Source organism: Asterias amurensis, chromosome 7, assembly GCF_032118995.1.
Source record: "Asterias amurensis chromosome 7, ASM3211899v1".
Taxonomy (NCBI): Eukaryota; Metazoa; Echinodermata; class Asteroidea; order Forcipulatida; family Asteriidae; genus Asterias; species Asterias amurensis.
Window position 1 is genome coordinate 23,790,100 of NC_092654.1, and position 12,024 is coordinate 23,802,123.

At 38.1% G+C, this 12,024-nt stretch overlaps 2 protein-coding genes across 7 annotated transcripts in view; one reads left to right on the forward strand and one right to left on the reverse strand.

Moving 5' to 3' along the window:
* LOC139939294 (alpha-1A adrenergic receptor-like) overlaps window positions 1-12,024 on the forward strand; it is a 221,726-nt gene that overhangs the window by 152,098 nt on the left and 57,604 nt on the right. The gene's annotated exons all lie outside the window — the stretch shown is intronic.
* The window catches only part of LOC139939290 (epidermal growth factor receptor-like), a 125,022-nt gene that overhangs the window by 67,404 nt on the left and 45,594 nt on the right, over window positions 1-12,024 (reverse strand). For 2 of the 6 annotated variants that reach the window (XM_071935048.1, XM_071935045.1), the window contains exon 1: window positions 9,476-10,789. The exons of 2 other annotated variants lie outside the window; for them this stretch is intronic. In XM_071935048.1, coding sequence (XP_071791149.1) covers window positions 9,476-9,581 — 106 coding nt within the window. In that variant the 5' untranslated portion in view covers window positions 9,582-10,789. Of the gene's footprint in view, window positions 1-9,475; window positions 10,791-12,024 lie in introns of those variants that run through there. 2 more of the 6 variants (XM_071935044.1, XM_071935049.1) reach the window with 2 other exon arrangements.

Here is a 12,024-nt window from a genome sequence, read left to right on the forward strand (position 1 = left end):
GGGGTGGGTGGTAGGGGCAAGGGTCGGTGGCTGAAGTATGAATGGGTTTGCAGTACTTCCCACACATACCCATTTCAAGGGATTAATTTGTCAAAAGAGAAGGTACAAGTAAATCTTTGTTTTGAAGATGATGATGTTGTTGTTATTTGGGGTCCCCCCTCCCACTTTTTTCACCAGCGAGTCTGTTCACTAGCACATTTTCTTAGTCATTTTTACATGAGTCATATAAAGAACCTGTGAAAAATTCCCTTTAAAACTAGGTGCTTGACGTCGAATAACACCAGGACAAGTTCTTATCAGAACTAAGTAGTCTCCAGATTTCCGACTCCACTACAGAAGTATATAAACAGAATGACAAGTTCTTATCAAAATTAAGTAGACTCCAATTTTTTCCAAACTTCTCCCTGGCAGTTTCAAAACAGTCAGTATACTTCAGCCAAACTTGAAAACTTAACGTCAAGGGCCCAATTTCATAGAGCTGCTTACCGTAACCACACGAGATGGCATGCGAACCTTCCGGTGCTGTATGAAAATGAATTAACATATAACAATGCGAATTCCTGTTGAACGCGCAAAGCTGGCTGAACATTTTTCTTGCTTACGCAAAAGTTTTCTGCTATAGGTAGCATGAAAATTTGCTTCCCATTAAGCAATGCTTTAAAATTGGCATCTGATTGCCGCCCAGTTCTGCAAAAAAAAACTGTTGAAAAGAGAACCCTGCTGAAAAGTCAACAAAGAAATGGATGGATTATTAGTAATTACGACCTCCGTACTACAGCGCCAATACACAACGTCACGTAAATAGGTGATTAGACAGCGTAGGAGAATGGATTGAGTGTTTTTCATCTGGAAGCAGGGGGAAACTCATCATCCTCTCAATCTCACTGAATGCACAATAAACCCACATCATGTGGGTTTATTGTGCATTCAGTGAGATTGGTGACATCCCTTAAGTATTCTTAAATTGTGTGGGTGAATTGTCTCAGCTCTACACGTGGGTGTTCTTGATGAATCAAGTCAACTTCGTTCCAGATATGCTTACTTATGAAACACAATGCATGTACGACATAATACATTAAAACACGTCAACAATCTCCAGAGAAATGTTTACAAGACAAGCAAGTATTAGTCCAAACAAATGACTTTTGTTTTAAAAAGCAAAGAAAGCATAGTTGCTTTGATCAACTTTCACAATAATAAAAAGGTATTGCACTATGTATCGACAATCAGCTCGTTATAAAAAAAATACAAAATGTTCAGACTGCTGCTGCTCGAGTATTATCAAAACCAAAGTTTAATGGTGAAAAACAGTTATGTTCTTTTCTTTTCCATCACCTATATTACGTCTCTCACAACTGGGTTTTTTTGAGATGAAAGAGCAAGTAAATATTTGAGAGAAATAAGAGGGTATAATTTCAAGCTAACCTCAAACAAACTGTGCTTACCAGAAAAGGGTTCCAGCTCAACAGTACAATAAGCATGTTCATGCTGACATGTACATGTACCAGCCAAATTGAAAAAAAGTGGTTATTTCACATGATCCTATTGAGCTCACAAATAAGATTTGGGGGTTTGGGTTTGTTGTTGTCCCCTATCTCTTAAAGGAACACGTTGCCTTGGATCGGACGAGTTGGTCTATAAAAAGCATTTGGAACCGTTTGTTATGAAATGCTAATGGTTAGAAAGATGTTTTAAAAGTAGAATATAATGATCCAAACAAGTTTCACTCAAAATTGCACGGTTTTCATTATACGTCGCGAACTAAACACGTTCGGCCATTTATGGGGGTCAAAAATTTGACTCCCATAAATGGCCGACCGTGTTAGTCGACGAGGTAAAAAGAAAACCACGCAATTTCGAGGCATATTTGTGTAGATCATTGTATTCTACTTTTACAACATCTTTCTAACCATACCGATTTTATAACAAACGGTTACAGAACGCTTTTCAAGGACCAACTCGACCGATCCAAGGCAACATGTTCCTTTAAAACTATCCTATACCTATCACTGTTGAATTGACAGACCAACGATAAAAGCTCCGCACCTCCCAAGACCCCCCCCCCCCCAAGTACACGTTAAGAGTGCCTGGAGGGAGTTGAGGAGACATTTTTGATGTCAAGACGCCTGTTAGCAAATGCACTTAAATCAAGTTCCCCAGTATAAATTCATTCAGTTCCTTGATCTCTGGAGTGTTGTCCGACAGTAAAAAAGTCTACACACCAGTGCAAACAGATAGAGCCCACTTGATATTCTCAACCTTGATGTTGAATTTAAGACCGGGTCCGCCACGCTGAAAAACTTTTGTCACGATGTAAAAACTGTGCCAGGAAGTGAAGTCTCTTAGGGTTTGCTGTGAGTGTTTGATGTCCTCCTGACAATTTCTCAAACATTACTCTCTCTTTTTTCTTCTTCTTTTTTTTGTGTGTTTGGGGAGCAATGCTCGGAACTCTTGTTTTTTTAACGTCTTAGAGAAGAGCCTTCAGTTTAAACACTTGAGTCTGTATGTTCTGACTGCAGACTTTTCTATGTTCAGGTAAGCCGAGTTATCAAGAGAGAAAATGCAAAGCATGGAAAAAGAAAGTTACGTTTGGGGTGCTGTCTGGGGGGGGTGCCTGGGTGCGGGGTGCTGAACAGGATACCAGTCAAAATGTATACAGTTTGGTTACCCTTTTTCTGGTAAGCATAGTTTTCTTGTGCTAAGCTCTTTTTTGTGCTTATAAAGTTGGGGCTCCTCTTACTATGCTCTTCTTGGAAACACATTATCTTAAGCCTCAACTTCATTCATTGAGGAGAATTTTTGTACCAACTCTTGACATCTTTTCCTGTCAGCCTACGATTCATACAGCAAGGAAACCCCAAACAACCCCTTATCATAATGAAATATTGTGAATCAATACATGGTGTAACATCTCACGTTTTTGACTCATTATCGATGAGAACTTGTCTCTGTTTCGTTTCTCAGACGATGAGATAATAATCTTTGTGATGATATACTTTCCAGTGAAACATACACATAACCCACAGCTTATTGTACCATTCAGTTTTATCAGTTTTATTTAGAGTATAAGGCCATTCAAAATGTCAAGGACATAAACAGCTCCAGGCTCAATGGTGCTGTTATGTTAGGGATGGCATTGTTTTAATTTACTCTGTGAAAATTTGTAGGATATCCATCACTGATAATAAACTATGATAATTTGTACTTTTTTATCTCATCTCATTTATGTGGTATTTTGTTTTAAAGGGCGATTTGGTGTTGATGTCATTTGCTGAGGGGCATTTGCTGAGATAGAAAAGGTTAGCAAGCAAAGGAAGGTCTACAAATCAGGTATCATTATAGCAATATCAAATTATTTTATTTTGATCTGCAATACTTTAACTTTGTAACTGGATCCAGATAAAAATCCAGAGCAAAATGCAGACTTAAAATACATAAAAGTGTACACATAGACAACAAAATGTGCCGGCTCCATACCTACGCTGTTGACCCTGTGCAGCGCTGGGCCCCATTCCATAAAGCCTGTAAGCACACACACTTGCTAAGCACAAACAAAATCTTGCTTAGGGGTTAACCAGCCAGAATATAAAAGTTACCATTGCTGCAACTGTCACCCCACTAATAAATGAGCCACATGAAATTGGGCCCAGGTGGACAGAAGTAAAAATCTTACTTCCTAATAATAAAAGATCTTGATATTGATTTACAAACATCCCAAACCTGTTTCAAATGGCCTGATCGAGGAGGGGAAAAAAAGAGAAGGAAAAAAACTAGATTGATTTCCTCTCTCCGGGAAACCTAGCTCGATCTCCGTAACATAAATTTATCATGCTCAATAATAGTGGGACCACAGCCTTTTAATCAACTGCAAATAAATCCCAGCGTAGCCAGTCAGTCAAAACAGATTCAAGAAGGCTTACACAATACGGTTCAAGACAGCCTACATGTACTTTCATTTTGATGTTATTCTCGTGTTAAAGGGAAAAATAAATTGACTATCTTTAAATTTAAAGGGAAGGGTAGCGTTCGGTAATCACTCTTACAATTAATGGCAATCAACCTTTTGGTTAGAAGTCTACAGCTGCTTTTGATGGTATTTTGAGAAACATTTCTTATGAAAGTATGTGGTTATAATAAAAAAGAATGTTTTTATGTTTTTATTTTGTTTGCGATATCTCAAAAACAGTAACACATTTTGGTATAAATTTTCACATTCGTTTTATTGTATAAATCTACACAGGTAAACTTTTGCCCTTAAAGAAGCCATGCCTTTTTATGAAGTCATTAATTTGTAATGATGACCTTGTTTAAATATTTTTTATTTTGTTGTTACGGTTTTTTATGTTATACAAGTTTGTAGTTTGTAACCTTATCACCATAATTTGTAACCTTATCACCATAATTTGTAATGCTGTTACTTTTTTTTAAAGGTTCAATAGAAAATTGAATAGAATTGAAATTTAAACAGGTAACTTTAATTTTAGATTCAGCTTGCATCAAAAACCAATGTTGGACTATCCCTTAACGACTGGCTGACTAAATGAGGTAAACCAGCAGGGGTGGGTGGAGCCGGACAGATGGCCTCACAGCTAGATTCAGATTCTGATTTTTCATTTACTCAACGTTGTGCGGTCTGAGAAAAAAAATTCTGGAGACAGATATTGAATACAATTAGGGCTTCTGATACAATAAATCAATTTAAGAAGAATTTTATTGAACTAGTAGACTACGCAATTTTGAAATTGTATATTACTGTCTGTCAACAAAATCAGGGGCTTATAGCGCCCTAACAAAAAATGATCAAATATTTTGTTCACTATACTCAAAAAATTAAGTCTGATTGTCATTCTCCAACCCCCTAATAATATAACAAATGCCAAAGACAAACCTGAAATTTTATCTTAAGTCGTAAGGGTCAAGGCAATTTTCTTTTTAAAAAGGGCTATTCCATTGGAAAATCTTAAGGAAACTTCTTAAGGGTGGGGCATCAAAAACAAGACAGGGGAAATACAGAACATGGCCTCCATGTAATTACAACTTGCAAAAATGATGAAATTAAGACATTTTTCCAAACATGTAGGAACACAGCCTATACTTGCATGATGCCAACTATAAATTATTTGTTTAGAAATTCGATGGCGTTATCAATATCGCAGATCAGGAGTAAAAAACTAGTGGAAGAGTGAAACAGTTTACTTTTCATTTTCTTAGTAATTTGACAGCTGAAGTCATAATAAATGGCCTGTAATCTAGACATTAACCTTGCCAGTTATCTTAAGTTCAAATCTTGAAGTTTCTTGAGTACAATGTGTGATTATTCACTAGTATCGCTAACAATATCTTCAGGCAACACAAACACTTCTCCAATTAGGTTAAAGCTGTGCACGGCAGGATGCTGCGGCTCACTGCGGGGCACTGCGGGCCTGGACAATATGACAGCAGAGCACGACGGTCAAGAACAAAGGTGTGGCAGAACCTCAAAGGGGGGAAACAGGGGATCCGATTGTGCCAGAGAGCCGATAGGAAATCAAGTTTGTGAAGAAGGTGCTGGGGGAGAGGATGGGAATGATCACAAGTTGTCAATGATTGGAAATTGAAGATGACAAGGAGCAGAGTGAAAATAGACGTCTTGGAAAAAGGATGAATGTTGCATGGATTTAAATCAAGCGAAGGAGGGGACTATCAAATGTACTGCACTTTTTTGTCCGATGTTAACCACATAGCGTGTAGTCCTGATACTTCACAGAGGCAACACAGACGATTGCCTCCATGCCCATGCCTTGGTGCCCTTAAAATGCTCCAGTAGAAATTTACAATTTCCTTAAAGGGTGCCCTTTACTTAGGAGAAAATGCCTTGGTGACCTTGCCCTTTCAAAAAACAAAAAAGTCAAAGCATACGGGCCTGACTGTGAATTTAAGGACTTGAAGTTTATCTTCAAAATAAAACCTAAAATAAAACAGAGTAAAAACCTTTAAAACAAGTATTAAAAAATACCTATTCCTTCACTGGAAATAGCTATAAATGAATGGTTTTATTTAAAGCACATGGTCAAAGAAATTGTTTGTTTTGTTCCTGGAGGCAAATTGCCACCTATTGTGCTGCCTGGCCTTGACTGTAACTGATATTATGGAGCAGGATTTGATTTTGTTTTTATATGTAAAGGGTGAGAAATCTTTTCTCACTGATACTTTGTTCAATAATCGGTTTACTACAAGCCAGAATCCTGTCAATTTTACAAACTGTAAGCATGATTGTTAAACTGATCAGTCCACAGGACTGGTTTGTTGGTTGTTGTGTTTTTGTTTGGTTTGGGGTTTGTTTTTTTAAAAGTAAATTTAATCCTTCAGTTTTTGAGTAAAATGCACGCTGAGATACTGGAAGCCGAAAGAGTCAATTACCAGAGAGGCTTGTTGAAACGGAACACAGGAAGGCAGACATGGTGCGAACGGACATATCTTAAAAGGTGACAGTTCAATGAAAGATGTCATTAAAGAAAGATTTGACGAGAAGAAGAAAAGAGAAGAGAAGAGAAGAGAAGAGAAGAGAAGAGAAGAGAAGAGAAGAGAAGAGAAGAGAAGAGAAGAGAAGAGAAGAGAGGTAGATCTTGATGGAGATGAGAGAGGGAGTTACCTAAAGGGGGGTCATTGCTGACAAAAAAGATCTGAGTCTAGTTTCAAACTTCTAGGAGGTGTTGAAACAAAGGCATTTACACCTTTTGGTAAACCCCTGGAGTTATAGATTTCAGGGTGTTTCTGAGAACAGTATCCTCAGCACCAGAGAAAAATGTAGATCATAAAGAAGAATTTCTTTATATCTGAAGAAAATAACAACTACTTTTTTTTCACCAACAGACGCAAGAAGTCTGAATTCAGAAAAACGCTAACACTTAAAGAAGGGGAGCCAAAGCCCATGTAGCATAGGCCACACTATTCTTATCCCATGTACGAAACCTGGCTTCAAAAGACAAAATACCGATGATTATGATGACATGCATTCAACCTACTTAATAGGGGTTTGAAGAACCAGTGTTAAACATTTACCAAAGAAAGTAGTTTCTGATTACAGTAAAACCATGTACTGCCAAGATAAAAGCTCCACCATCAATTACAATTGGAAATTTATCTTGTGGTCAATCCAATCCAAGATTGCTGACATTTGATTGTACATCATGAACTTTCTTAACTTATAATTTATTCATGATGTGATCCACGCTATAACTTTCTGCTTTTTGGTGTTCTATTTCTGGCTTGATCTGTTTGCAGGAAATTGACTGAGCAGCGTTTAACCCTATTGATCGAAACAGGCCGCTAAGTCCCGTGATTTATTGATCACCCTAATAAATGTACACCTAACAACTATGTGTATTGACTATTGACAGATGATGTAAGATTACATAATCTGCTCTCTATGTTGTCAGGATGTTTGAGACAGATGGGCGTCTCATAAAAACCAGAAGCGGGACAAGTTTTTAATTATGTGTGTTTTGTTTTTTCATTACCAAGAACTACGGATTACGGATTATGAAAAATTAGAGCAAAGCCTGAATTAATTGTTTTCTTGGGCTTGTCAGGAAATCCATACAGTTGCACTCTGACATTTTCCTTCTGGTTGTGTAATTAATACAACTACATGTTAGATATTATTATATTAACATGTTATGTAAATGTGAATTCTCTAACACTTATAGAATTAATTTATTATTTCCCATAGGCGGTTTTTTTTTTGCTCTGCAATTCATTTGTCATTTTCTTTTGTGTCTGTACAAGATTTCACCTGCCTTCTGTCGGAGCATTTCCTTTCTGTTTTAAAACCTGGCGACCGTTCATAACATCTTAAGACTACAAGGTGATACTGAGTGGGTTTCACCATCCGATTAATATACATGGTGTACATACAGCCTTGTGACAAGTCACATTAAAATTAAGCATCTTTAGTGCTCTTGATTTGGCCAAGGACATTAGGGTTTAGTGCTAATAATGTAGCGCTACATTAAGCTGTTAGTGGAAAGTGCCGACCTCATGCTGAGATGCTACCATCTCAGTGAAGTAGACACTCTGAATGACGCAGGTGATGCTGTCCATTAGAGACTTGTACGGCCATTTTGATTTTCTCCCATTCAAATCAATGTAAACTAAACCGAGGCTGGATGGTCAAATAGTCTGGTTCCTTTTTGTACAATGAAAATCAGCATCCACTAGTGTTATTGGATACAAGGAACATGACCAAGATGGTGTCGGCATGAAAATATATTGCCATTATTGAGTCAGTACAATGAAGGGCTCCTGCATTATCGTTCAAAGAAGAACATTTTTATCAGTAAGTTGGGATAAATTTTTTGTCAAACAAACAATTTGAGGAAAAACGACTAACAAATTAGCGGCAAAATGAGCAGTACACTTTTATGTGTGGTTTAGTTTGTTAACTGCTCTTGTAATTGAAACAAAACTCCCCATTACGAGGTAAGTACGTGCCTGTGCATTATCAACAGTTCAAGGGAAATTGAGCGTTACTGTCAAAAAAACAGCATTATGACTTATTTATTACTATCAACACAAATGTCAAGGTGATTGAAGATTAACTAGGGTACCATGCGCTACGTCCATTATATGGCAGTTCAGATAATATCGTTTAGTCTGATTGGCCATGAAGGGATTTGGCCTTTCAGATAGTAACAATACCGTGGAATCTGAAGGCAATTTATTGAAGCCTAATCTCCTATCGACCCAGAAAAGGTCAGACAAATATCCGGTTATATTTAGAAAAAAATTGTTTTAGTAATGAATCTTTGGCAAATAAAATGGTTTATAAATACATGTGGATGAAATTCCAAATGGGTCGATGGTATCTTTCCCTGTCTTGCACCTCTGTGGACCCGGTTCGAATCCCAACACTGAGGGAGCTTATAATGTGGTTTTTTCGTTTGGGATTTTTTTAAGTTGCAAAACCATTCATCTACCCTTAGAAGTGACACACAATGGTTTGAAGTTGAACACACACTCTGTGGGGAGGTCTGTTGTGACAAATTGGTTTAGGAATCCACTGCTCATAAAAAAAAAAAAAAACAGGCAAAAATATTGAAAAACTGTCGACAGTTCTGTAAGAAATCAACTTTCTTTTGATATTAAAAGAAAAAATTGGTAAGAAGTGCCTCAACAAGTTAATTTTCTCATCACGTATTTTTGGCTGCGAGGCTTAATCTTAAAATTTGTAAAAATGACGTAGATGTATTTCTTCACCTAGAAATATTGGTTTCTTCACCTAGGAGTATTGGTTTCTTCACCTAAATGTAGGAATATTGGTCTAACAAAACCCAATGTTTGTAAGACACATTTACGTAAACTTCTACAACATATTATATTTTGTGAGGGTAAACAAATAAATGATGATAACATAATCATAACATCGAATTAACAACTTTTAACCCATTTCTAATTTTTCTTCTAAAGTATAAATTGAAACTGTGACATGACTCACCCCCGAATTCATCCGCATTGCCGGTCAATGAGAGATTTGACTCTGACATCCAGCATAGTGTAGTCAGGATGAGGAAGAAAAGCGTTGCGCAAACAGAGAAATGCATTGGGACAACTTGGGTACCAAACCTACTCCTGCTGAAACAATTATCCTTGAATAGTTTTTTTCTTTCTGTTGTAGGATTCTGCAACAACTTTCACTTCAAACCAGTTGATGTTTCCGAAGCCATATGAGCAGAAGGCAATTCCGAAGTCAGTTTATCTGGGAGGAATCTGTGGTTTAAGATCTCAAGAAAAACCACAGGTGAAATATTTGGCGCTCCCTTTGATGTTATGCACTGTTGTCTGAATCACACAAGCAATGTCTTGTTGAGCTGAGATATTACATACATAATAAATCCAAAGAGAAGTATTTGAAGATACTGTCATCATTCCAAACTCGGTGTACGAGTGCAGTTGAATCTTTCCCTCTTACTTAACAGGCATGTTTTCATTACACATTCCATTACAACTTAAATTGTGCAATTAAACAAACATCAACGCTGACCGAACCTATAGAAGAATATCTTGGATTATCCTCAAGTAAATTGTACAAGATGCAGTGCAAGTAGACTGTGTTTCTTGTCGTACTCTTATTCCGCTCAATTTTTAAAGTGACATTTATTATTGTGCGAGTATACGGTACCTCCGAAGCAAAATTACCTCCGGAGGAAGCACAATCCAATGATGGTTACTTCGTAGCTAAGATAACCCCAGACTAATTAGAGAAGCATTGATACACAAAGATGAGGTTTAGAGATATGTCGGACTGTGTACATTATAAATCCATCTGGTTTGGAGGAGCAGTGCAAGATGATAACAGTTCAGGAGTCATCCAATGTCTTTTCTTATATCCTGGCATCAAGTCGATGGCATCTCTATCCCTGGAAGCAAACTGCGAGACTCTGGAACAGCACGGCAGGAGCACGACAAGCCTCCTTGCTGTGATCTGTCCTCCAAACGGAGTTCAATTTCACCCGCTGTAAAGCTGGCCAATCTGTAGTTTGTTAAGTCAACATTACTACAAGAAGAGACGCTGAATTCATGGACTGTGAAGCCCCTCGCTGGCTACTTTTTTCGCTACTCAGCCGGGCTTTGGCTTGCATCCCCTCTACGAAAGCAACCAATGGAAAAAGACTCGGAAGATGATGCAATTAATAACCAGTGAGCTCTGATTTCCAAACTCAAAGAGCACAGTGTTGCGTCCCAGTAAACAGATCGTCCAGTGTCCCGTCAAAGAGGCTCACGTTACGCTGTCTTGTCTCCCAGCAGTCTTGAGGTGTTAGGGGTACCCTTGAGAGCACTATGAACGATGACGCATCCGAAATAAATATTACTTCTCTTCTTTTAAATCTAAACAATGTCAAAGTGAACTTAGGAAAACATTGCTACAATGTAGTAGAATTTTGTCCCCTCAAATACTAAACATGATCTAAACATCATTCATCCCTCTGTTGTGCGAAGAGAGAAAACACTGGCCGTCTCACTTAAGTACGGAAATGAAATCAGCACTTGGCGGAAATGTCTTGCAGCACCTTCAGGTACAAATCTAAAACCTGGAACAAATCACCCGCTATGGCCAGATGTGTCGCTAACGATTAAGAAGGTGCACTTTAAAAATATCTTCCAATCTTGTGATTTTATCTAAAGATGGGTGATTTTTATCTAATGATGGATGCTAAGCCTGTCACAGTGTGTGGAGGTAGAAAGTCAACGCTGGCACAGTTGTAATCAATCACAAAGTGAAAAGCGTGTGTGCCCCGTCTTTCAAACTAAACAAAATCAAACTGCTGCCCGAGCATGGTTTTTATCACCCACGTGCATCTGACAGAGATAGAAAAAGAGCAGCACTGTTTGCAAATACCCTGATCGGTAGAGTGTAACCAATCTTATCGACTGTAGCCTCGTTGATATTTCTCACTGATGTCTGTTGTGGCGTAGGCATTGGTGATGCGTTGGTGGTAACCGCTGTAAAGTGGTATCCATACACTCCTCTCATGCAGTCACTTCTTCCGTCGGCACCGACCAATCCCATCCGCCGTTAATTTGATCAAGTATTCATAATGCATTAAAACCATCAGCCTTATCCCCTGTGCAGCTCTCTTAATGCAGGTGTAATTGTGCTGTGTGTGTTATGGGGAACATGTGGTTCTTCAGCTGGTGAGGGTAATTACTAAGTCCAACTGTACACAGTTATATGTACATATGGTATATTGTTTGCTAACACAGACTGATGCTTAACAATAGCGCACGTACTACGATGTTTGTGTGATTCCACAGTGTGTGCCAAATATCAGTAAATGGATCAGTGGTTATGATAGGCTCGTACTTTAACAGATTTGACTGTAATAAAAAATTATGTATCAGGAAGGGCAATCACCACCCACCCCTACCATTGCCATCCCAGCATTAGACTTGAGTAGGCTGTAGCATGTACATGTACTACAATAGGAAAAGAGTACAGGACCACTGGTAAACCAATACATAAAGTGCATACAAAGTACTACGATG